This window comes from Ooceraea biroi, chromosome 1, assembly GCF_003672135.1.
Source record: "Ooceraea biroi isolate clonal line C1 chromosome 1, Obir_v5.4, whole genome shotgun sequence".
Classification (NCBI taxonomy): Eukaryota; Metazoa; Arthropoda; class Insecta; order Hymenoptera; family Formicidae; genus Ooceraea; species Ooceraea biroi.
The window spans coordinates 19,961,835-19,988,755 of NC_039506.1; the positions used below are offsets into that span (position 1 = coordinate 19,961,835).

The window sequence follows — 26,921 nt, forward strand, 5'->3', positions numbered from 1 at the left end:
ACGCGCCGTACTCCACGCGCATCGAAAACAATGGCGTCGCCGGGGTGCACCCCGATCCAACCGGTAGAACCAAAGTACCGCCCTCGGCAGGCGCCGCCCCCGTGTTCCCGACAGTTTCAACGGCCTCACGATCAGCCGTGGCGATGCCGTGCCGTTCTCGGCACGGCACGATATTGCGGTTTATCCCCACCGAGTCGATAGTCGGCGAGCAAGAAACGGCCACGCCACCGCCATGGCGTGGCTCCACCCAGATACACGCTACGCCGCGCTGGTCTCGCTCGAGGTGCCTCGTCAGGGGCGACGTCGCCCGGAGGCAAGGCAACTGGCCTGGTCGAGAAAGAGCGAAAGGGAGAGCGAGAACGCGGGGTAGGTAAAAGAACGAGGGGGACAGAGATAGTTGTACTGACGTGGCGGGAGAGAGCGACAGAGAAAGAGAAAGGGAGAAAGAGCAGAGACAGGCAACAGCAGCAACGGTGGCGGCAGGACGGACAACCCGAAGGGAGACGGTGCGTACGAGGAAACGCGCTCTTAGGGGTGGGGGCGCCGAAATCGTGCGGCAGGGATCGCCGCATGCGGGAAGGCAGACTCTGGTGGTCAATCGGGCGCCGCGCACCGCAGCCGCAGCGACGCGTCACTGCACCCCTGTTTCGGGAGTCGGGCACGTGCTTCTCTCTCACCTCTCTCACCACCGACGTACGCCGCCGCGTACGATTGCAATCCGCGGCCGGCTTCGTAGCAGCAGCTCGCTCTCGCCAGCCCGCGGCCAGCCAGGCGCGACAAACGCGCAAGAAGAAGCCGCGCGATCCAGCAACGCGGACAACCCCCGGATGTTCTCTCGCCCTTCTCGTTGAAACGCGGTGCACGGCGTCGATAACGCGTAACACTTGGTCGCACGACGAGTAATCTCGCGAGTAACTTGGGGGACGCGATCTTGCCGGTTTACCTCGAGGACGCAGTTTCGTTCACCGTTCGAGGATTGATAGCGGGGTTGAAACGCGCGTTCAAGGAAGCTGGCCGACAGTGTGGATTCCCCGACGTAGCCAAGCGGCTCGATGTACTCTCGTTAAACTGTGCAATTGTATTGTGTGTCAGTGAGGTTCATGCTTCAGTCTCGAGACGTCGTCGTTCTCAGCCGCTGATTCCCCCAGGTTCCTCCAGGTCGGAGTAGCGAACTGAGGAGCGCGAGTGCTCCGGTCCACGAGAGTCCGCGCCGGGAAAGTGCCGTGAGCGGAGAAACGTCGTCGCGGATTGTGCTTTCAGCTGGTGACTGGATCCGGCCTGACCACGGCCATTCTCGACACGGTACGTTTTCGCACGTTTCAATCTGCGACGGAAAAGACGGTCGGACGCGACGGGACGTCTCGACACTGTGTCGGCAACGAATCTCGGAGATTCTTGCTCGCAGAGATGTAAGCCGCCGCTCCAAATCTACGGCTAATACAAACGGAATTTAAATCTGCGACAGTTGCGAGTAAAAAGCTTAGGATCTGAGTTCTTTGTAGCTTAAGTTTACGTTAGCCAATGAAACTAGTCCGCGCGCTCACACTTGACTCTGAGAATTAGCCTGGGCCAACTAGCATCGATGTGTAAAATGTTAAACGCGTTTGACACAGTTTAGAAATTTTGTCCGATAATTGCAATTCAGTATAATTAACGCAATCATCTGTGATTGAGGTTCTTAGTGGTCTTACATCGTTGCCGATTGTAAAGTTTGTTTGGTTTAATGTTCATTATATACATGAAACGATAAAGATTGATTTTCTCTATGTTTCATGTTGGAATCATATTATTTTCTTATGTAACAAACGACTTGTATCTCGTTTTACTTTTGAAGCGTTCCGACCTAGGTTCCGACCGTGCACTGCAAAACAACCATCGGATCTCTTGCATTGCAATTATCCATATTATAATTGGAAAAAATTTTATCTTTATAGAAAATAGAAGTAAAAAATTGAAAATCTTATTTTCCCTCTCATTACTGTAAAACATTGGTTTTTACTAACATTTCACCTGCATGTCGTATATGTGTATCAACGCGCAAAAAAGTTTTGAAAAAACTGAGTAATACATGACAACAATTATGTACGCAGAGTCAATTTTAATTGACGAATTTGTTTGAAGGTAGGCTATTTCGATAATTCAAAATGATTCATTTTTACGCGAATATATTGTTGGTTCAACTCGCGGGCGTTTATTCCCTAATTTGCGGGATTAAGATTTTCATCTCGTTTATATAACAAGAGCGGAAGTGTCTCTCCTTGCTCGTCTCGAGAACGCGGTGGCAAAAGAGCGAATTTTCCCTGCACAGAGGCGTCTCTTACTATCTATAGAAAACTGTAATAAACCGGAATAGACGTAATAACTTGAACGCGCGCGGCGGCGCGACGGTTAGCTACAAATTGCGCGTGGCACAATGGCGTTGTTAACGCCCGAGTACCTCATTATGAACGCGAAAAAAGCTGTCGATTGCGAGCGGAATACATCGAGCTTGTTTAACGAAAAGTGTGCGAGGCAATATCGTGGTGGCTTTTATGGCGGTTTCGATTTTCCAACGCGCGGCAGATTATTTCCGCCTTATTCGCGTGCCGGATCTCGTTTCGGAATCGATTTAGATCCCGGATTACGTAACTCGATGACGGAATGATCGCGCGACGATTCCGTTTCACGCGAGACAAAGGAAGTCTTATTCGTCGTTCCCTCGCTACTATAATTACGTTTTTTTTGCGTGTGATATTTATTCTACTATTAAAATGATACAATATTTTTAACGAAATAAAAGTTTTGTATTCTCGTTTTAAACGAATCTTGATATTGCAGTTTTAATAAATCCTGCATTTCGCGTCGTTGCACTTTGTAATGTAAGTTTTTTTCTTGTACGTAAATACGCTTGTAATGTTTGTAGAGAATTATCAAAGCATTGCCAAATGATTCTTCATGAAAAGTGTTCTACATAATTGTTGAAATCCATGTTCTGCAATGTTTGAATTCTCTTAGGCCACGTTTAAGCTTGCATGTTTATTCGAGATCGTCGCCATTATTTTTAAACGAAGGGAGGAAGCGAATACGCGTTTCGCTCATTGAAAGTGATACAATCTCGGAAAATAACAGATGTCTCTTCAAGTGCTTGACAAAGAAAGCGCCCGCGTACCTCGGAGATTTCGTGAAAAGCCCTTTGTCGTGCCAGAAGCGCTTGAGGTGAAGGGAAAAAGGACAGGCTGGAGAAAAATCTTAGTACCAATTATTTACTAATTCTGTGTTCCTTCCAATGCGGTCGTCCGTTAAATTGATTCATGTCTACGCTTTGAGTTTCACACAGAACTTTGCGCAATTAATTATCTCAAATTTTAACGCACAATTATAAATCTCCATTTTATCTTAAAGAACTTAAAAAATCTATATATCTTATAAAATATTACTTATAAATACTACTAAAAATTATTAGTCGATCATTTTATTAACTTTGACAAAAACTTAATCTATTAATCTAAGTTACAAAATAATCAGACATCGCTTAACATAATTCTCAGTAGAAAATGATATTATTTATGGATATTATTTCATGGATACGAGAAAATTAATAGATGCTGCGTTCGCAGGCGTGTACAAGGTGTGCGCGAATTAAAAACGATTAATATCCGCATTAACATTTCGCGAAAGGGCGGGCACACGCTCGCAGTTTACCGGCGGCGTTCTAATTGGCGCAAATTAATGCATCGTGCTTAAACTTCCGCCTTTCGCGCTCGACGAGATGCAGGTCGCCTGCGAGATATTCCGCTTTTGTCTGCCGAGATGGTAGAGTGCGCGGAGTCGTGTCGTTTCAACGAGACTAAACGCAGCTCGTTCCTCAGATCTCCGTCGCCGTTTTCCACGCGTCCGCGTCCCGGCCATCCGGATAGTTTCGAGGCAGTAAGTTCGTTGGCATTTCATTCCGCCTAGCTAGCTGAAAATTCTCGCGCGTGAAATCTTCTCCGCGTAAAAAGTAGTTTCTGTTGTTTTCGCGCTGGCCGCAATTCTTTTATCAATTATCGAAAACGATGGAGAACCACGCGCTTATCGGTTGCTACTTTGCATATCAGAACGACGCTTGTGTCCGGAAAACATCGTCGAAGTTTGTTTGTCGGAAATGACGGGATTATTTAAACGGTGTGCAGAATATGGAACAAGCGCGTTTCATTCGCAATATGCTCTCGTTACTTCCAGTAATCTACTTATGCTAGCCAATTTTATTCTCCGCAAGCAGGCAGCGTAGGCTGCCACCGCGAGGAAACATTCCTGAAACGTGAGGCATGTACGATGCGCAAACGATTAAATTATTTATCCTCCTGCCGGTCGCGCGCGCGGAATCGCGTTTTGACAGCGTAGATCCGATCTACGAGAGATCCAATCGTGATCCCGTAGCGACGACTCTCCTTCTCAACCTCTCTCTCTCTCTCTCTTCTTGTCCCGAGAAGAGTCGTGGACCAGACGCGGAATGATCTCGCGGTCGGGCACGTTTAACGATCCTCTTGGCCGCTCGCCGCTTTACAGCTTGCACTTTTCGATCCGGCGCGCGGGTATTGATGTCTCCTCGCTTTGCCGTCGGCCGTCGTGACGTTACCGCGACCGGGCTTGAAAGGAGCTAATGATCTACGAGCCGCGCCGAATGACAATTAACGCTCGTCCCAGGCTCACACCGGCGTGCGATGATTAACCGTGATGAGACGAGGGGCACGCCGGAATGCGCATAGATGCTCGCTCGGCCACCACGCTCGGCGGTTTTCTCGATCATCAGCATCGCCTCGCGCAGTAGAAACTGGCTTCGGTAGTCGATGCTGATGATCAAGTGATTTCTTGAAAGTGCAAGTCGATTTTAACGATCTCTCTCTCTCTCTCTCTCTCTTGGAAAATAGCGTCGCCGCTGGATAATCTTACGCTAATTATTTTTACTTGTACGCTCGCGTTCGATTCGTGTTCACGCGTAGAAAACTTTGATTGATGGTGGACGAAGGTGTGCGTGAAAATTGCACACGCATCGTTACGACTGGTGCTCGTTTCTTGCGTACATACGTGTAACACAATCTTCCGGGTTTGATTGTAAAAATAGGAATTGTCGCTGATAAGTGCGCGTTATCTACAAGTCCAAGTATGCGTGAGCCTGTCTCTCAGGTGGCAATAATACCGTACATTTATTTCTCGCAGTGATTGATCGTCGAGCAATATGAAATATTGCGCGACGTGTAAATATTCGCGATTACGTCGCGTTGATCAAGTCACTCTTGCACTTTTCAGCTGGAGATTTCCTGGTTATCGATCTCAAAATTCGTCCGTTTTGCGATATACGCCGTCCCCGCGGTTGCCCTTACACGCGATTTCCAGCGAGTTTGCCTGCGCGCGCGAAGTAACGCAAGCAAATTTATGCGGGGCACGTAATCAGCCTTGGAAAAATTCGGAAATTTACCGGCGACACGGCAGTGTTTATTATTTGCCTGGGTACTATTTATTTTCCGGTGCACTTTGAAATTTGCTTTTGGCGAACCAGTTTCGACGGCGCCAATATTTACCGCGCTCCGGCGGGCGATAATCCCCCGAATTATGTTCTTTGAAGCCGCGTTATTTACGCGCGCGATGCATCGCGTCGCGCCGCGACAAGGTACCGGGGATCAATCGAGTTTCCGTAAATTGCCGTGAATTTATAAAATCATTGCGGACGCACGCGAAATTATCACGACCGCTGCGCGCAGCCCGACAGTTCTTGTCGATGGTTAACGTCGGCGCTCGCCGTCGGCCGCGCGTTTCGCCGCATCCGACGGGCTCTTTTTTCACGGGCGCACGGCCAAGTAAAAACCTCACAATACGATTAAGAACGACGCGAAATTGTAAATCGAAACGCGCGTCCCGCGTCTATTAATAATCCAAGCTCCCGATACGTTACATCGTTACGGACCGAAATTGGTTTTTGATCGCGTTCCGCGCTAAATAACCGTCGCGCCATGATATATTCCCCGCGAGAGTTACGGGCATTATCGACGATATTATCCAGCTCCGATAATACGGTATCCACGTCATACCACGTTACACGAATTTTAACATGTTTACGATCAACGTGCGTTCTTCTCTCTTTTTTGTTTTTCTTCTCTTTTTGGGAAAGAGGAGGAACATGGAAACGCGGTTGTGAATTTTCATCTTTCGCATTTTTTGTCCTAAATAAAGTATGATTATTACGTTCTGTTTTTCGCTGGAGAGCTGTTTCATAAAATTCTATACCGACCAGTTCTATTATTCGTGAAGATATTACCTCAATAACAGTGAGATGAAAATATCTTCACTCGTGCTTCAAGAAGACAAAAGCGTAGTAAAATCACCGGTGAAGGTTCCTTAGGAACATATCCGCTGGATGGAATTATTTACAAGAATACATCAGCAATTATTCCATTTTTATTTTCTAACTTAAGTAACACGTGTTACTTGAATTATGTTAGTCCCAACATTCTCTTCATATTTCATTGGGGAGTGTTCCTCCCTTCGCGAGCGTTCAGGTACAGCGTTACAACATTGCAGCAACGGTGCAAAAACGTACGGCAACAGCTGACCAAGACAATTCTGGATGATTTCAGCACTGTGTTAGCGTGGCCGGAGGTGGCGGCGGTGGAGACGGCGGCGGCGGAGGCGGCAGCGGCGGCGGAGACGGAGGCGGCGGTGGTGGCGGAAGTGGCACGATCGTCGGCGGTCGGCTGAGCCTGCACCTTCGTCCTTGCGGTGGTGGAGGTGGCGGCGGAATCGCCGAAAGTGACAGCGCTCCGGATTATCCGCCGAGCGCTGCGGCAGTGCGGAGCAGGGAGGCGGCGGCGGCGGCGCTGCACGCGGCAAGAACCCTGTTGGGCGCGGGGGTGGCTAACCCTTGCTCGCCTACCCCCGAGCCGCCCTTCTGGAAGATGCCGCATAAAGGTCGGTCGAGTCAATTTACTTAATCTCGTGTGCGCGAGCAGCGTACTTGGCGATTGATCGGGCCGGCGCGCTCCTGACGCGCAGCGCATTCATGGATTTGCATTGATTTTTGACTTGGCAACTTTGCAGATATCAGAAATGCTGTAGCGTCACATTTAATTGTAGCGCAAATTCTCTTACGTTTCTTACGGGGTTTCGTTTTACGATATTATCAACGGTTCAAAGCTTCCTCAAGCGAGCGCATCGTCGAACCGATGTCGAATTGCTCGCACAGCTCTTCCGGTGTGGAGTCGCAACCTTCGCGATGAGTTATACGCGAGCGGGGGCGAGTAAATACGCGTACGCTTGCGGGCTTAGGCAGGCTCGCGGTTACCCCCGGGGGTTAGTCGACGGTAACTCGACGCGCCTTTGCCCGGCTTCTGTCGGGCCAACGCGGCCCCTTCGCCGGCGACTCCGACGCGACGAGGGATGGTGCTCCTCTTGCACCTTGAAAGATCCGCCCGCGCACGCGTTTCGACCCCCATCGCGTCGCCACACCCGGTGGCAACAATCGGTTAGGCTCGAATCTTTCTCCCTATCCTTGTGCTTCTTCCATCGTACCCCCTGACGGCAATAGGCGGGGGCCGCTTACACCGCCAATTTGTCCCGATGCAACGTAATCTGCCACCCTCTCCCTCCGTCATTTGGAGCTACCCACACTCGAGAGTGGAGACGCGGGATCGCGTTACGCGAGCTATGGCCCACGCGAGATCATAATGGGACTTGTAGGAGGGTAAGTGCTTCCCCCCTTTAATACCCCCGGCCCCTGTTCTCTTCTCTTCTTGTTCTTCTTCCCGTTGGTACCCTCCTCGAGGCATTTCGATGTGTGCAGCTCGGTGGCGGACAATGCTCGCGTGGCACGAGCGCGCGCCCCTCTTTCATCCGTCCAACCACCAGTCTGGCCCCCTCTTCTGTTCTCTCGCTAGCTATTTCTCTTTCTCTCCATCTTCTCTCGGTGTGTGTGCGCCACGGAGGCATATACATCACAGAGAGACAGAGAGAGTGAGAGAGAGAATAAACTCCCTCTTATTCCGGTCCTCCATAAAACCTCAACACCGACCCCCTTCTCTAACTACGCCGGCGGGGTAGCTATTCGAATCAAACGCCCGATTCACGGAGAACGCTCTATCCCGTTCCTCGTCGCTACGGGCGAGATTTGTTAATGGTTATGGGCGTCGGGCCCCGCACCGCGTTGGTTACGCTCCTCGAATCGTCGGATCCCGCGCGCGTGCCAGGACTCCGGAGGCCGCGGGGATTACCTGCCTCCGTTACGCTCCGGGGAGGCAGGAGGAAGAGGTAATAAATGTCGGGCGGTGCAGGATTATCCCCGCGACCAATCGATAGGCTACGGCTCCGCAATAAGTCTGCGAGTCTTGCCGATAACTTTTAGCCCATAGTCGTGCATGACGTGGAAGGGCGTGCGAGAGATGCGTGGCGAACTTGAACAGTTTCTGGTCTTTCGATCCGTGTGGCCGCAACGCTCACTGGAAGGATACGCCACGCGGGTTGTTCCATCAATGTTTCCAGATTGAAAGCTGGTCCAGCTTGCGCGCGAGTTCGCCCGGAGTTCGTCGGTCCGCTTTGCGCGTGCGAGCAGCCGTTAATTAATCCCCTCGCGCGACATATCTCGTCTCACGACTATCAAACGGACGAGCATTGGGCGGAGTTACTCGCGACGAATAAGCGTTAATCCAATCATATCCAATAATTTATCACGCGATTATTTCCGATATCAGAGATCACTGTCGTTCCCTTCTTTCCTCTTGTTTGCCGCGGTAACCACTCGTTTCATGCAACGAGTCTCTATAAAAGCACGATTTCGCGGTTCGTCGTCTCGCTCAGTGACGCAAAATTTACTTAATCATCACGTCGCTCTACGTTCTCGGCGGCGCCGGGATTATCGCGTTACCCGCCGTATAAAACTCCTACGTGAAGCATCTCGTTATCAGCTGCGGCATACGATTACGGCAAACGCGCTGGTTCTCCATAGTACAGACCTGCGAGTTCGGTATTTACCCGCGAAAAGCTCCGGGGGATGATACACGACCGACTACCTTATACACGGTGTCAATAATAACGGGTGCGGTAATGAGTACGCACCGTCGGAGATGGCGGCTGCTAATACCGCGCGTCGCCCGCCTCTTAACACCGTCCGTAATGAATTCGTCGTCGTCGTCGTCGTCATCTCGCTCTTACCGCGATTCAACTCATTAGAGAGCGTATGCCTGGCACGCCATCTTTGATGTCGCTGAAGGGCGCGCGAGATGAAGCTTCTCTCCCTCATCCCTCTTTCACCCCGGAGTTTATCACGAAACGCTCGGAGGCTGTGCCGCGCGCGAGTTCGCTCGCTCGTTCACTCGCGCACACACCGGTTTACTCATCCTTCGAAATCTCCAGCGACGTGATAATAACGTTTAACCGGTGACACTCGACAAACGCGTCGACTCCAGAAGCGCCCGACCACCCGTTACGGGGGCTAACAGACTCGAGCTGTCGCCGGAAATAAGCGGGTCCCGATCCCGCGAGCGTTAACGCGACGATAATCTCGCTGCGAATTTAATAAATTCTTATTAGTCGCGTTTGTGCCACCGTTCGTCTCGATTTTCAACGTAGATGACGCGTTCGCGTTCACATTCATTGGATGTGCATTATCCCATGATCGTTGCGTGCATGCAATGCCGAATCGTGAATGATTATGAGCACTTTTCTCAATTTGAATTTAATTGAACGCCACTCAATAGTCTTGTAATCGCGATGTCTCTACCTTTTTGCAAATCGCATTTGTTACGTCAATCGCGAGAGTTGCAGACGACAAGTTGGTGTTTCATCAATCGTATCGCCGAGGCTAAACACGCCGCGCGTAATTACATTATTTAACGCGACGCGCCGCGAGACGCCGCGACGAGCGAAAGCAATTTAGCGAACGCGAAAGCGATATTTTTTATGGATGCCGACGGATGAACAGCAGTTCGTTAAATGAATTCGGCGGACCAGCGCACACTCGGTTACTGATTACGTTCGGCCGGTTTCGAGTCGCAGCGCGCGGGACTAATTACCCGCAAACTATTATTACATCCCATTAAACAACTATTCCGCTGCAAACTTTCCGTCATCGTTGGAAATTGGAGTGGCGCATTAGCCGCTTCGCCGAGCTGTTTTGTTTCTATTATCGGGTAACGATCAATCGTTCCTTTCCAGCGGATTTAAACGTTTGTTCATCTAGGTATACACACACACGCGCACACACATACACAGACGACTCACGAAATTGATCAAGTGTTTCGAGAACTTTGAAATGTCCTGCAATCCTTACTTTCTTCGCAATTCGAGCTTTTTATCGCTTTTCGATAGATTCGCGCGCAAGCTCCAAAAATGAATACGTTTTATGCTGCCCGAGTTTCACATGAATTACTTGTTATCAACAAAATCAATTTAAAAAAATAGATTTAGACTTAATAGTCAGGCCAATATATTCTTGCACAAGTAACAAAAGTTAACGCAACATGTCGGCGATATCAAGAACTCACCCCAAGGGTGCGAACTCACGTCGGAGCAAAAGATAGGATGAGAGAAACGTCTCAAAGTCGCAGCAATTTTCATCGCACTTGGAAAGTTCAGCGAATTCAATTAATCCTCCAATTAACATCAAGAATAGGCTTCGCAAGAATCTCATTAAGGGCTCGATGGAAGATTGAGGCTCGCGCGAAATGGTGCAAATCATGACATTGCGACTGTTCAACGCGTCTTAAATACTCGACGATCCTTCCCGCTGGAGCGCCGCGCGTTCTTCCTTGTATCTGCGCGGGGATTCGGGTAGGAGAACTTCAGCGAGGGTGGCGGAGGGCGATACTCGACCGAGCGGACCGGACGAGCCGTGACGCGGGGGTACGTCGGGTCCAGGGCGAGCAGAGAGGGACGAGGGTGCCGCGACGTCGTGCGCCGGGGTTGCACAGGATGGGATTTAATCTGTGTCCCGTTTCACGCTCAGCCAAGTGGAACCTTTTTGCCTCACTTTGCGGCGCGACTCGCTTTTGCGCCGCACCGCCGCGTAGATTAACGCGAAATTATATATAAAGAATGTGCGCGGCCGGCGGGTGTGTGCACCGGCTCGGCGATATTCGAGCCCTCTCGCCGACATCATCCCTCCCGGCGTTGTCGGGGGTGGTCGTCGGCATCGCCCTCTCCCTCGGGGGAAGGACAGCGTGAGGCGAAAGACGGCGAGCGGAAGGGTGAATCCCGCGCGCGTACGTGTGCAGCAGCTAAGTCGCGCGCTTGTCCCCTTTGTAACGAATTAAACTTGTGAAAAACAGCATGGACTCATGAGCGCTGTGTAGCCCTTCAAAGGACGCAGCCGTCGCGACGCGTCCTCCCCGCTTTGACCACCGTCTGTTTTTCACATGAGCCGTTCGGTCGGAAGGGCGGAGCGAAATTCGAAGGAGTGCTGCGAGGGATCATTGGGAATTTCAGATAGCTCTCGATTAAAATGTGAGAACCGAAAATAGTGCCGGATAATAAATCAAAAGATTATTGCGAGACGTTTTATCTCCGCTACGTCGGATAAGTATTTGTAATGTGGATAATTAATTACGCATGCGTGAACACTTATAATCCATTACATATAGCCGGTTTTAATGCGATACATATTTATCAACATGTCAGAGTCGTAACACCTTACTGGCTCGTACGTGCTGCTATAGATTTCCGCGATCTTATCCGCGGATCTGCGCGCACGTAGTAATTCGAGCGAGGGATGAATATTCATCAGTCCGCACCGCGAAAGAAATTACAGAAAGTGTTGCTTTAATTAGTTCGGCCCGAGAAACGTCTCGCGTCCTTATCGTTATCGTCTGCTGTTCGTCGCGGGGCCTTTGGGTCGCGAAGTTTGCGGAAAGCGATGACGAGTGCGCGATCGCGGCAACTCGATAACGGAGATCAATTCCTCCACCCTGAAAAACCGTCGCCGACATTGAATACTCGCGACACTCGCGATTCAGTCACCGTGAATCGATCCGATCCGTTCGCGAGAGAGATTTTCCATGCTTTTTGAAAAACTTTCGCGCGACGTACTCGCAGCTTTCGTCATTTTTTCTTTTTCGCCGCGAGACACGAAATTAAATGCGACTACAAAATTGCGTTCGAACAAGATCACACCATGCCTCCTCTTTCTCCCTCTTGCATTCGCGAGTTGCGGGATCCGGAATTGCGGAATTGCCGCGATAAAACGCAGAGAAGCATCTCCTCGAGAAGCGTTTCCGCACGACGCCTCGTACTCGAGATTATTTGTAACAAGACTCTCGACTCCCTCCAATTTCTCTTTCCTCGTTCTCATCGTCTCTGCTCCGCACCTCCTCCCCTCCGCTATTTCTTTCGTGTTATTTCGCGCCCGGAATTCGCTTAAAAAATGCTTTGATTATAACGCAAGGATTGAAGCTGAAAAATCAAGCGATATCGCCTTTCGCGATGAACGTAGAATCATGGACAGATAGTCGTACTATTGCCGATGGATAATCTGAACGTCATTATCAACATAGAAATCTCACAATTGTTTGACGGTTTATGTCAATTTGATTCAACAGTTTTATACTTGGAGAAAAATTCTTGATTTAGAGAAATTCGTCATCTGCTTCTCTCGACACCCCTTCGGTTGAATAATCGCGATACGAGCGCGGGATCTCTGGTCTTCCCTCGAAAACGAGGTACGACGGAAGCAGAAGCGCAGAGCAGAAGGAGGAGACAGGCCGGAGGGGTAGCGCAAGCGAGAAAACGTGTCGTTATACAAAGTGGTTTCGCACAGCGACGGCGGTGACGATGATGGCGGTGGCGCGGGCCACATTCAAGATTACATTCCAACTATTTCTTGCCGCTTTGCGTGGCGCAGGAGCGGGAATTAATTAATTTCGTTAATTGCAAGATGCATTTAGCAACGCGGACTTTCCTCGCTGGGCGCTCTTCGTCCGCGCGGCCGCCGCGACATCCCTCTCGTTGCGCCTTCATCTCTTTTCTCATGCACGCCGACGTTGCACCACGGCGGAAATTTAGCAGAGCGGCGAGAGAAGCTGGACAGTCTGGCATCTTTCGCATTGCGACACGTGCGTCAAAAGCAAAAGGGCCCCCATGAAACATAATACGTATTCCGTATCGTCTCGCATCGGCGTTCGTAACGTCCGAGTGAGCCGAATGTGCTCGTACGCGTCTACATTGAAAGCTTTATGTACAATTGTTGCAATTTCTGAGGCCTCCCACAACAAAGTACCGAATTACACGTTACGTACCGGTAATACGCTGTTCGTTGCACCTGCTATTGTCCGCTCGCGTCGCAATTACCGTCGTCGTCGATATCGGACACGGATACACAATACGGATTTCCATTTTCTCCGCGCGCGTACGCACGCACGCACGTACGCACGCATGCGGATGTAACGCTCGGTAATAAGGCAGAGATACGCGCCGGTGGATTTAATCGGCGCGCGCGCGTCAAGGGGTCAAACTGATCTTCGTTACGTGACATCCGGCGCAGCGCGACGGAGCGTGTGATCGCGACGCAAACATCTCCCTCTCGGCGTTCAATCTGACGCTTCGGAAACGAGCGGGCGACGGGCGCGAGCGCGCTAATTAGACTAATAAGAACGCATTCGGCACGGCAGCGGTGGCGGTATCGACTCACCCCGCTGTTTACCAATCAGATGTTCTAGCGAAGTGACGTACACGTCGCGCGCGATTCTGATTCACAGAGGAGGACTTGATGCACGGGGGTGGCGTGGGTATTGGCGGGGGTTCTATGGTCGGACAGAACTCAATATTTGGGTGCTCGGCTGCAGGACACAGCGGGGTTAACCAGCTCGGCGGCGTTTACGTCAATGGCCGGCCGTTGCCAGACTCCACGAGGCAAAAGATCGTCGAGCTGGCCCACAGCGGTGCCAGACCTTGCGACATATCGCGCATTCTGCAGGTCAGCAATGGCTGCGTCTCCAAGATCCTCGGCAGGTAAGTGCAAACCACACGCCGCATGCTCGATCGGCTTTCCACCCCCTCGAGATCATGGATAAGCCTGTGCAGGAAATTAAACGGCGTTGCGCGCGCGAGTCGCAACCGAGGGCACGAGCGCTGCGGGAACGCCGGTGCTATCAGTACCGATCGCTATCAGCGTGTGCTCGGTGGATTGAATCAATCAAACTCAATGATCGCGAGATATCGTGCGCCGTTGTATCTCCTCGATGCAATTAGCAGAGAAGCTGTTGGACAAAATTTTCCGATTTTTTTAATGATCTTATTTCCGATATTCGCGCGCGTGGGCTTTGATATAAAATTGGCTTGAAAATTGGACACGAGTGATAACGAGTGAGAACGTCACGCCGCATTTCAGGTTTTTATTTTTACGTCGTCACGCATATCGTAAAACGCGATGGCTCCCACCAATTGCGGGATATTAATAAAGCTCCCGCGTCCAATGATATCCGCTTTATCAAGTTTTTCACATATTTTTCAATAACCGTGTCAGGTTTGAAAGGCCCGCCACGTTACGACGCGTCAAGCCAATAAATAACGATCTCCTCGTTCTGTTTCCTCTTGCAGGTATTACGAGACCGGCTCGATCAAGCCGCGAGCGATTGGTGGCAGCAAGCCACGGGTGGCGACGACGCCTGTGGTCAACAAAATCGCCGACTACAAACGAGAGTGCCCGTCGATCTTCGCCTGGGAGATTCGCGACCGGCTTTTGCAGGAAGGCGTTTGCAACAACGACAATATACCCAGCGTAAGTAGAAACGTTGCTGCAATACTTAGAATATTTTTTTGTACCTTTACGATGAATACAGCACATTATTGAACTCGGGCTAGAACAAAATGTCGAATCGAAGTACATAGAGCACCTTGCAAGGAATCAGATTAATTAATCAGATAGCTTGACTAAACCTGGATTAGAGCGAGTCGCATCTTGGAGCGCACAAGCCATGTGCGAATTCCGATTTGTTCGAATTCCGAGGCACAAGAGAGAGAGCTATCGTCTCTCTCTTTCTCTCCCGCTCGCCCAGATTAATCGCACTTATCGCGACGCGGAGAATAAATTTCCCGCTGCGTCGGCGCCACGCCGGGCCATTGATTGGACACGGTATAAGTTTACGCGTAATCCGCCGTCGACTTATCGTGGCGTGCGCAGCCGGTCCGACGCTGTACTTACCCGTCGGATCCGGCCACTCGACCCTAATCAAAGTCTCGTCAATGCGATCGGCTGGGTGGGGTAATCGGTCCATTACGCGGACCTCGGCATTGTCCACCCTCCTGACGGCCGCTGATCGCCCTTCTCCGAATCCGAAGAATCCTCTCCGATCGTACGTCCGCCTGTCTACCAAACATCCTGCCCGTTCGACCCCCTCCCTCTCTGGTACGTTCCCTTTCCCGATCGAACGCGCGAAATATCCTCCAAGGTCGATCGTCCGGCTCCTCCGAGAACGCTCTCCCTCGGCGCACTCCCTTCAGATCGGCTGTCCGTCAGAATACCGAGGGGGATGGCACGCGTACAAGTCGTTATCCATCGGCTCGTAGAGCACGAGCAAGCTTTCTCTCTCTCTTTGCCGATACGTTCCTAGAAACCGCCGAATCGAGGAGGTTGATGGGGGATGTTGTTGGGGCTTCGAGGATGATCAATCAGGGTATCCTGCACGCGCTCCTGTCGTTGGCGTCAGCCAATAGCTACGTTTAAGAAGAAGAGACACGCTGCTGCCGTTTCACTGGTTTAAAATTTATCATTTTATTCATTTTATTTCAGCACATTTATAACTGTTTTCTGATGAGCGCGACATAAGCGTCGCTCTACTCGCGGTAACACTGAATTGTGATTTACAAGTTTCTCATTGTGAAATCTGTTCCGAAATCAACATACAAAGTTTGGGAGATGATCCACATGCAGCGGAAACGGAAGAGACGTTGTTTGATCGTCGGATCCTTCTTTTGAGCGTAGCGATCCTCTCTCGACTACTGGTAGATCGCTGGTGGCGTTGGCAGTGGCGTTGGCTGTTGCGGCTGGTACACATCGTGTGCTGGGGGTTGGTGCCGGGGGTTGGTGCGGTGCGGGCTAGTCGGCGGCGAGAGCGGACGGGAGCGGGTAGAATCAGGGTGAATGGGATCAGTTAAGCGTGTTGCACAATTATTCGTGTCCGGTCGCGCGTGTAATGGCCTGCATCGACGCTGCGGCTGTTGTGCGGCGAGAGTGGAGCGGCGCGGACCGTACAGCCGGGATCCGTCTCTCTTTCCTTCTCTCTCGCCCTTTCTCTCTTTCCCGGCATCCAGGCTGGATAGACGGTCCGATGACGGAGAGCGCCTGGGTCCAGGTTATCCGGGGCTAACTCGCCTCGAAACGTCGCTTCCGCCATCCGCCTGTTATTATCTCGTGGCGTCGGGACGAGCCGGAGACGGCGGGAATTACGTACGCTCGATGAACTCTGGACGCGATGCGTGCGATCGATGGGGTTGATACTCGATATGAGAAATTCAATTCAAATAACATAAGAGATCCTACTTGCTCTTCGTGAACTTTTCCTGTCCTCGTCGATGTGACGACATCGTTACGTTGGAGACAACAAGCGCGTTTACTCGACTCGTCATCACGGTAGTGGACGCGATTATAATGTACTCGAACTGTTGTAATCGAACTGTTTAACCCGATGACTGTGGTTTCTCGTCTCTTTAATACGGCTCTAATGGACGGCGCCGCGCGTTATTAAACGATGACATTTCCTCGGCGTCGACCCAGCCATTATTCCGTCCGATTTTCAACGAAACTGCGAGAGAAGGATCGGCTTTGCGACGGGGATTGCGCCGCACTTCGGTCTCGTCGACCAAAGATCTCGGTCGACCTCGTAATTAAGAAGCTCGATATTCGACGTTCGCGGCATTAACGACCACGTATACGTGTGTAAATGTGTATTGATATACACGTACACAGACTGATGGCTGCACTGATGCACCAAGCCTGGCGCCGATTGCAGCAGAAGGGCGCGAACGGAGAACGGGGTTTGGCGCGCGTATGGAGCACGCCGAGGACCATTATGTGCGAGTGGAGGGCGCGACGCTTGGATCCCTTCAGCACTTCTTCTATTATACGTATATTTATGCCGGCTCGTTATAACTTTAGAGTTAGCCGGTGGATCGGTCGCGGACGCAAGGTGAAGACGATGTCGACGACGACGACGACGACGACCGTGCCTCGGATTAGAACGAAGGGGACGAGGCGGTGGAGACCGTTTTATGTAATAATAATTGGACGGCGTGTCCCTTTCATCTGAGTCCCGGCTCCACTTCGCAACCCTCGGTCGCGGAAGGACGAAAAAGGAGGAAGAAGGCTCCGCCAGGGGTTGGTGGCGGCGAGGGGCGGACAATCGGTACGCGGCTCCGACGACGGAAATGATTCTCGTGCGACGACGAGTGGCTGCGGTCGCGAGATTTTACAAAGAGCCGCGCCCCCCGACAGGTCGCCCCTCGCCTCTCTTCCGCATCCCCCGTTTCCCTTGCTCCGTCGCAAATGGATGACGGAGGTATTTCGCGCATAGGGACACACTGCGATGCGAGTCATTAGTGCTGGAAAGCGGCGCAGCGTTCTCTCTGACCTGTCCGTTTCCCTGTGAACGCGGGACACTCATTATTAGAAGCGAAACTGGAAAGAATGGAGATATTGTCTCAACAGTTTTCCAGTCACAAACGAACAGGAGTTAAAGATTTAGATACGTACGTAATTAAACTTTTGATATCTACATAATTAACCGCACCATAACGAGAGATGACTTTGCAAAGGCATTCTCCAACTCGTTCTTGCCTCCGGACCAGGAGTTACTAGTTAATGAGCGACTCGAGCGATCGATTCTCAACGGGAATTTCTACTGTTCGCAGGTGTCGTCAATTAACAGGGTACTCAGGAACCTGGCCTCGCAGAAGGAGCAACAGGCGGCCGCGGTGCAGGCGCATCAGGGCGCCGAGAGCGTTTACGACAAGCTGAGGATGTTCAACGGACAGGCGGCAGGGTGGCCACCGGCATGGTACTCGGCGACACCGTCTCATCATCCCCTGGCCACGGGAATTCCGACCGCGGCGACTCCCGGATCCGGCCAAACCTTGCTACCCGGAAGTCAGCTTCACAGCCGCGACGATTCTCTGCTAAAGCGAAGCGGTATGTCTCTGATTCACGAATCAGTTCTTTTTCACGCGCGTCGCCTGGCTCGATCAGCCAGGATTGTCGCTTCGCGTGATCCGCATCCTTGACACCCCATATAATGCACTCGCGCGCACACGCGCGCTCGAGCGAGAAAAAAGGATCGTGTTGCGCCATAGGTCTAATAGGATTACGGGAATCTGTGCGGCTCTCTCGTCCCTTGGCTAAAATCAGTCCGCGAATGACGAATCCAGATGTGGTCGGTCTCAATAGACAGATTACGTGAACCGCGACGGAGTGACAGGTAAGAGAGTGTTTCCATGATATTCTCCATGGCCTCCGAAGTGTCGCCGACTTTCCCGCAGTCTGTCTTTCTCTTTTACTCCTCTCGCGTTTTAATTGTGACAACTTGATCGCTAAAGACGATCAGAGTTTTTTTAATTGGAAATGGAAAGACGACGCGACTCGATTGGTGTGTCAGTAGTAATACCGCACGCTAATGTACGAAGACAAATGCGATTAAGTAATTTGAAAATCCGTATTGCAACGTGGGCACTCCGTGAACGCATTGTGGCGGTTTATATTACACTCGGCTGGTTAACGAAACGAAACGCCGTCCAAGTGCACACTCGGATGCACAGGAACGCATCGAACGGTCGATCGCGGCCACTTTGGACCGAGGCGGGTGCATTAAGCGGCCGGATCGTAGAGAGAGCGTCGGTTAATCTCCTCTCTTTCTTCGTCGGGCGTGCGTCGTCACCTAGAAAATTAAAGCCAACGATCCGTCTGCAGCGGATCGCCGAGGATCGTCCCCGGTCTGGTCGTTACGCGCCAGGGGTGCTCGCGAGGAGGTTTCGAGGGTGAGCTTAACGGGAAGAAGGAGAACCGGAGGACCAGGGGAAAGGGGGGAACGACAGTTAGGACGATGAGGCAAGCGGGAGGAAGAGGGAAGGTGGGCGAGAGAGAAAAAGAGAGAGAGAGAGGCGTGTTTGGGGTGCCGGTATTTCTAGTCGAGGGTCGAGTCCAATTGAGGGTCGAGGCGCGGGGGTTGAGATGAGCGAACGAGAAAGCGAGCAGCTGACGAACAGTATATAGATATATGTATACATATATATACGTGTGCATGTATACTTATATATATATATATATATAAAATACATATGTACGTGAGCGTAAGGGCGTACGTATATATATGTACATCTCTCCATCTCGCCGCGCGGAGAGACGGACACGGGCGAGGGCGGAGGTACGGAGGGATGCCGGGAAGGTACCAGGAGGAATGGGGAAAGAGACCGAGGGTGCGGTGCGCGGAGGCGGAAAGTAATCGCGCCCTACCCGGGGCAGGGGGGGGAGGTTGACGAGGGGCTACTCTCTCCGGCGCGCGTACGAATCGTCGTATCAACACGGGATGCTACCCCCGAGGAGACCCGGTTGCGTACGCCTGGACGCGCGACCGATGTCTAGGAATCTTTACGAAACTCGGCGGATCGTGTTACGGAATCGGCGTATCGGTCGAAACAATGAGGTCTCTTAATTGGATCATGATGCTCTTTACTGGGGAAAATCGGTAGAAAAATTCGTTGTTTAGTCACGAGACAGCCCGAATTTCATTGATTATCTATTTGCTGCGCGATAGATTGAGAAAGGCAATTGATTCTTGTTCCAGATACCGGTTCTCTATTATCGCATCAGCAAGAGACGACTTCGGATGGTAACTCGGAGCATAATTCCTCCGGCGATGAGGACTCGCAGGTGCGACTGAGGCTGAAGAGGAAGCTGCAACGCAACCGAACTTCTTTCTCTAACGAACAGATAGACAACCTCGAGAAAGGTCAGTATAAAATCCAGTCAGAAAATCATCAATCTTGACAATTTGTTCTGGTCTTTCCATGCGGAAATCTTGCGCTTTCTCTCGACCGTCATTCCTCGAAATTTTAATCGAACGCAATTCCTTTACGACTTCATTTTTGATAACAAGTATCTTGGAGCGGAGCCTTGAATGAAAACTTTGTCACACATTTTCTCGCGATATACAGCAGATCGTCGACGTCTCGACGTGCTATTCTTTACGGTATTTCTGCGTCGCTCTCGGGAGCAAGACAGACAGACAGAGAGAGAGAGAGAGAGAGGAAACGTGCGATGGCCGGCGAGTCATCCTGCGCGCGCGTCGCGATAATTAATGCCGACGACGCGGCTAAATAACGAGCACTTGTTGCAAACTGGTTTCGTTTCAGAATTCGAGCGGACACATTACCCGGACGTGTTTGCACGGGAGCGTCTCGCTGATAAGATCGGATTACCTGAGGCACGTATCCAGGTGAGTGTGAGAATATGCGAGTGTGTGGCGTGTGTGACGCTTCCTCTCCACCGACGTTTCGCTCCACCCACCTGTGTCCCTCCCTCCTCTCTCGCCAACCCTCGGTATAACCCTCCACGTCGCTTCTCTATCCTTCATCTCATCCCTCGTTTTCCCCGGGGCGCGTCTTTCTCTCTTCTTATTCCATCCGTTCCTCTCGGGAGGGTCGACCGAGAGAGGCGTAAAGTGCGACGACGCCCTTTCATTAAGCGCTTTTAACGTGCGACCACGTGGTCGTACGTGGGGAACATTAAACACCTCCGACGGCGAGCCGGCCACGAAGCTCCCAATGGGATTTTGTCACCTCTCCCGGCCGCTGCTTCGCCGCCATTTACGTTCTCCTACGCGCGGGACCCATTCTCGTCGATTTGCGATCTGCGCACGGCCGGATATTTATTCCGCACGAGATTTATTCATTTATTAGAATTTATTCCGGGAACACGCGCCGGAACACGTATGCGCCTCCGATGACACGCTGATTGTAACGAGGGAAATTATATGCGTTACGTCACGCTCTCGCCGCAATCAGGTCGCAAGGGCGCAATTTACGCGCTTTTCGATGAATCGCATTTTGCCAAGCTGTATGGAGATATCAAATTCTATCGAGCCAAACATCTGGTAAAACGATAGTTGAATATCGACCCGGCCCTCCCTGAAGAAGTTGGAAAGTTGGACGAATCTGAGGAACGTTTGATTGCGTGGAAGCCCGGAATTACGGAGGACAAGAGACTGAACCGCGGCAAACCAGGATAGCGTTCATTTAAATTACTGGATCAGGAAAACTCGTGGAACTTTGGTTCATACTGAAAGCGGTTAATACCACCGCGACGCGAATTCTCGCGTTCCTTTTCAAGTTCCGCCGCGCGTTCTTCGTTGATCGTCGAGCGAGTTCACATTCTTGATGGCGATGGTTGTGACCGGCACGCAAGAAAATCGATACGGTGATCAAGATGAACGGTACATGAATCTGAATGCAACGTGGCTGAAGAATCACGAAATTCAAAGATATAAAAAAGGCTGCCAATGAATATCCCCGAAATGCTAGCCACGTCTATGTGTCATTTTTAGAATATTTTTTGTCATTTTCCAGATCCGTATCGTCCGAATTTGATCTAGAACCGATGGATTACATAATGAATTGCATTCGAATTCGTTACATCGTTCGCCGTGTTTTGTTACCAACAAAATCGGACGCATCGCAATCCCGCCGGCCGGAATTACATTTCCGTCTAGCTGTCACAGTAATCTATTCCAGATAGTTACTAGAAACGCGGAAATGTTATTTTCGATGCCATTAAGCTCTTGTTACGTCTGCAAACATTCCCGCGATACTTGACGCTTCGTGCTATTCGGCAAATCCGGCGTTTCTCGATTATATCCTTTAGCTTTTAATCACGCAGCGGGGGTGCAAAATGCCGTGTTGCATAATTATAATTAATATCAACGTCCAGCCGCTAATACGTGCGTACCCTTATCGAACATTGTTCGGCCGCTGGTCGTCTCTCACCTGCACCATCGCGACACGAAGGGGCGAGGGAGGGTCGGCGAAGTGGCCGGCGGGGTTCGGTGTGGTGGTAGGTAACCGGGCGCGCTGAGCGTTATGTGGACGTACAAACAGTGCAAGACCATGTTGACGCATGTTTTCAAGCCTCGTTGGCTGGTATTGATCTTGCTAAGTGCAGGAAACCGGGAGTTCCGGCGCGAGAGGGAAAAGGAGAAGTTCGGCGAGGAAGAGGGAGAGAAAGAGAAAGGGGAAGAGGGAGAAACAGAACGAATGCGAGAACGAGGGAGAAGGAAGACCGTGGGTGAGGCCGAGCGGAACCGAAAGAGGGTAGAGGGAAAAAGATAGCCCGAACTCGCGGCGGAGCGAGGGTGAAAGAGGGAATTACGGAGATCGCCGAGTCACACCGATCGCCGGGTCGGACGATCGTTGAATGAGCGAGGAGACGAGGTGGCGGATACGGAAGACGAGGAGCAAAGTGCCGGCACTCCGGGATGAGACGTGGACATCACGCGCGGCATCACGGGCCGCGACTCGACATCGCGGCATGGCGCGCGCCGCGTGTAAAACGCGCGGCCCGCCCGTACGCCGCGAGGGATGATGCCGCGCGCGCGGAAGGCCTAAGAGGGTTCTCGGACGCAACCATGGCAACGTCGCGTCCCCAGGGAGGTCGCCCTCCGATTGGCCCATCCCTCGCTTTTCCCTCTGTGCACCCTCGCTCGGCCACGGCCACGTCGAGATTCGCCACGGCCGCCACGATTATCATCTGCGGCGTTCCCCAAAGTCGGCTGAATGCTACAAGCGTGATGGCCGATGTACGCCACGCGTAAGGGTTGAAACGGGAACTCCTGGTTGTTCCCGGAGACGTCAAGTAAAAGGGGAGCAAAATATGAAGTCTAAAGTGTAGGCGTGTAGGAGATGTATCGCATTGTCGGTGTCACATTTTTGCCAGAGAACTTTTTGGAAGAGAGATATTAATTTCTTGTCCACGTTTGTCTCGATGGAACCACTCTCTCACGCTCGCAGTCGACACGTCGCAAATACATCGAAGATTGGAATCTTTCAAGGTCGTAAGGCAAGAGAACCGGTTTCCGGTTTCGGCCATTAAAGAGGTCCGAAGGAGAACGCGTTTCTTGAGTAATGCTCGAAGGGCCGAATGAGATCGTGGACTCTCGCGTGGATCGATTCGGACGAGTTTTCGGGACTCGAGGGAGGATGAGTTTACGAGGGACGATGGTATTGGGCGGAAGGAGCCCGCGCTGCGGGCGAATGGCAGATATTTGACGGTGGGGTGGTCGAACACGATTTGCTGCGCCAATGGGAGGACAGGAGGATGGAATTTATTTTTTGATTCAATCGAGGACCCTCTCGCCTCGTGCTCGCGTAGCGCGCGGCGGCGTTATACGTGAGATTGCGGAAGGCTTGTATTTCTATCGCTGATGGCATTTCTTTTCGCTGCGGAAAATATCCTCCCTCTTTTTTTTCTCTCTCGCATCGCGCACACGGTAATTCGTTACACCGAAATCGGCAGAGATGGAAATTGCCGTTATTGCCTTGTTCTCTATTTTCATCCGTGCACTAGCGTGCGTACGCGCACGGATCCCCCTTTTCGAAAACTTGCCGCGTAAACGCATCGGCTGTATTAATTTATTGGAATCGGATCTCTCTCCCGTGCGAGATGGTCATTTGACTATATGAATAAAATTCGTCCGATATTCGAAAATTAAATGAGACATTTTAAATCGCGAAATTATAAAATCGGAAAAATACAGGCATATAAAATAATACTGAAATGTTTCACTACAATATCGAAGAGCGGAGCGAATTTAGATAATCGCGCGCCGGCAAAACCGACGCGGAGAAATTGCAGCGTACACGTAGAGAAAGGATTTTACGAGAAAGCCAAATGCACGGCTCGTGGATTGCTCTAAGTGCCGGCGAGGGAAAACCGATATATCGAAGGGGACGAATCCTCTTATCGTTGAGAGGAATCAGAAAAATCAGGAAATCCGTGCAAGCGCGGCAAGGAACTTGAGCCACGATTTATTGTACGAGCTTGCGCCATGTTATTCGGGACATTACATCGACATAACGAACAGCGACGAGATCATTGAAGGCGCCATTAATCCTGCGCCAGTTTCCTTATTTTATCGGTAGTGTTTTTTTTTATAATCCTGATGCCCCATCTCTTTCTAATTATAGTTCCGCGAAGAGACATGAGAATCGATCGGATAAAGGTCAAAGTTAATCGGAGCGTTTTAAGGACCTGCTGGCATTGGAGATAGAAATAATGCATCGAGAGCCTTGCATATCGATAATGCGGATGTAACCGTGAGTCGCCACGTTTAATTCGGTTTATGGCGCTCGAGAAGAAACGCGTGTGGAAATGCGCAACTGTGAAAAGGGCCGACAGGTAAAGGACGCGGAGAGGGCGAGAGAGAGAAAGAGAGAGCGGAGTGAAGGGCGCCGCGTCGAGGGAAGGGACCAAGCGAGCAAGAGTAACTCAATTTCCTGTTTGACAACTGCTCAATCGCAATTAACAAATTGGAGGAGCGTCTCGTGCAAACTCGCGCGCCGCTTATTCGCGGGAAAGAGTGTCTCTGGGCGCTAGATTTCGCGCTATCTCGGGAGTGCACGTGAGAGCGCCCGGTCGGATAGAGACCGAAAAACAAAAAAAAGAATAGAGGAGAGAGGAAAACAAAAAAAGAAAGAGGAAAGAGAAAAGAGAGGAGTAAAGAGAGAGAGAGAAAGAGAGAGCGAGAGACGATAGAGGGTGGTTCAACGGATGTGGGTGTATGGGTAACGCGGGAGAGGGCGGATCTTTCTCCGGAGAGGAAGCGGAGGAGCGCGAACGAGTGCGAATGCGGACGAGTGCGGATGATGCGAAATACCGTGTCGCGCGCGGCGGCCAAGTGTGCACAGCGGCTGCACACTTATCGTGACAAAGGCGGCGTCATTGTGTCGGTTGCAGGTGTGGTTCAGTAATCGCAGGGCGAAGTGGCGTCGAGAGGAGAAATTACGGAACCAGAGGAGGGCGGCCGTTGATCAGGTGGTCGCCGGCGGCAGCAGCGGGGGTAGCAGCGGCGTCGCGCCCCCCGCGGCAACCCCGGCTACGCCACGGTTGCCCTTAAACGCCGGATTCAACGCCATGTACTCGTCGATACCGCAGCCAATCGCCACCATGCCCGACACGTACAGGTAGGTGGATCTCGCTGTGACAAAGAGCAATAATGTTGCTTCTCAAGTGTGCAGAATTTTACGCGAAAATGAATTATAGATGTTCGATAGTTTGGTGTGTTCCTGGTTGCAAAAACTAGCATAATAATTATAATTATAATAGCATAAAGATCGTATTCGATTGTATTTCTTCTATGAATTTCAAAGATCTATAAGCATCTTGATGACTTGAGCTACCTCTTGGAGACTTCAAGAGATTCATTAAATCATTGGTTAAATCTAATTATGCGTTTACGTAAAAGCAGAATTCTTCATTTACTACGCACGTGATCAATAGAAGACGCATTGTTTCTTGCAACGTAGATGCCTTTTCTTGCTCGCAGCTCAATGTCAAGCAGCCTGGGCGGGTCGATGGGTGGAAGCTGTCTTCAGCAACGCGCTGAGGGCTACCCGGCGTACGTGTTCCATGAACCGCTCCACTCGCTTACGCAGTCCTACTCGCACGCGCACAGCGCGGCCGCGGCCGCGCACTCGCAACCGCATCGCGGCATTCCGACGTCTCACGGCGGCACCCCCGCGACGCCGGGCGGACAACCCGCCGGACCAGGTGGAGCACCCTACCAGCCGACGACCTCGACCGCGACCGGTAAGTTCTCGTCACGAGTAATTTGTTGCGTGTTCTCTACGAGAGTAATTTGGATCACACGAAAAAAGGGGATTCTAGGGGGCATTTCTTAGAAGACTAATTAATACAATTGTTTCCTTGAATAGAACCTACCAGTTTATTCCGACCACAAACTTACATTTGAAACTATTCAACGATTGACTTGCCTCATCTTACGATTAATCATCGCGATTTTTGTCCTTTATTTTAATCCTACTCTCACTTCCGCCTTTTTCATTAGCGTCGCTTTAATCCAGTGACTTATGAATATGCTTTATACCGAGAGCAACATTCTCACAATGCCGTTGAAGGAAGTACGGACAATCTTGGAACATATTGATCACAAAATGATATTTTTGATCGAATTTTGAAATTCCTTGTTAATTTGTTAATTTTTGGTTGCGGATATCAGAACCTTATACGTGTGTTCAAACAATTCGACGATTCTTTTTCCAATTATTCAGATTAAATTTCGAAGGTATCTCGCGCGAAGCACTCGAGTACCATGCACACGACGGCAAGCGAATCCACGCCAAAAACCAGCGGAGATTTTCGTTTCCAATTTTCGCCCGGTGTGGCCGTCGTTTCTTCCCCGTGTTCTAGCCGGCTCAAAGCGCGAAATAAAGCGTTGAGAATTACCTGGGAGCCTCTTCACACACAATCTACATAGTCCCGCTAACAGAGCGAGAGAGAAAGAGAGAGAGAAAGAGAGGGAAGAGGGATGTAAAGAGTGAGCGACCAACGCGACCACGGCTCCACGCTCGCCCACGGAATTGTAAAAGGATTTTAAAACAAATCTCGCATGGCGCCGCTGGGTTGAATCGAAGAATGGGATGTTCGGCGGTTTTCCAACCCCACCGATGTAGCTGGTGAATTTTCCATTTTCTCGATTCCGCTCTCTCTCTCTATCTCTTTCTTCTTCTCTCTTCCGCTTTACGTGTCGCTTGACTCCTCCGTGAGGCTCCTTCTTTTCTCTCTCGACTCTCTTCCTCACTTACCCCATTATCCCTTTTCTCCGTCTATCTTCACATCTCACCCCCTTGCCGTCCGTTTAGCGAAAGCCACGGAGGGTCGCGCCTCCTCTCGCAGTCCGCGCCGCCTCGTTCTCTCCCTTTCTCTC

General features: G+C 51.0%; 1 protein-coding gene across 2 annotated transcripts in view; it reads left to right on the forward strand.

Moving 5' to 3' along the window:
* The first annotated feature begins 513 nt into the window (after positions 1 to 513).
* The window catches only part of LOC105277965 (paired box protein Pax-6), a 33,022-nt gene continuing 6,614 nt past the window's right edge, over positions 514 to 26,921 (forward strand). Inside the window, exons 1-9 of one of the 2 annotated variants that reach the window (XM_026973086.1) lie at positions 514 to 1,302; positions 6,594 to 6,924; positions 13,695 to 13,947; positions 14,536 to 14,716; positions 17,845 to 18,121; positions 19,770 to 19,934; positions 20,338 to 20,408; positions 24,932 to 25,158; positions 25,521 to 25,783. In XM_026973086.1, coding sequence (XP_026828887.1) covers positions 6,912 to 6,924; positions 13,695 to 13,947; positions 14,536 to 14,716; positions 17,845 to 18,121; positions 19,770 to 19,934; positions 20,338 to 20,408; positions 24,932 to 25,158; positions 25,521 to 25,783 — 1,450 coding nt within the window. In that variant the 5' untranslated portion in view covers positions 514 to 1,302; positions 6,594 to 6,911. Of the gene's footprint in view, positions 1,303 to 6,593; positions 6,925 to 13,694; positions 13,948 to 14,535; positions 14,717 to 17,844; positions 18,122 to 19,769; positions 19,935 to 20,337; positions 20,421 to 24,931; positions 25,159 to 25,520; positions 25,784 to 26,921 lie in introns of both variants that reach the window. The other variant, XM_011336723.3, reaches the window with a different exon arrangement.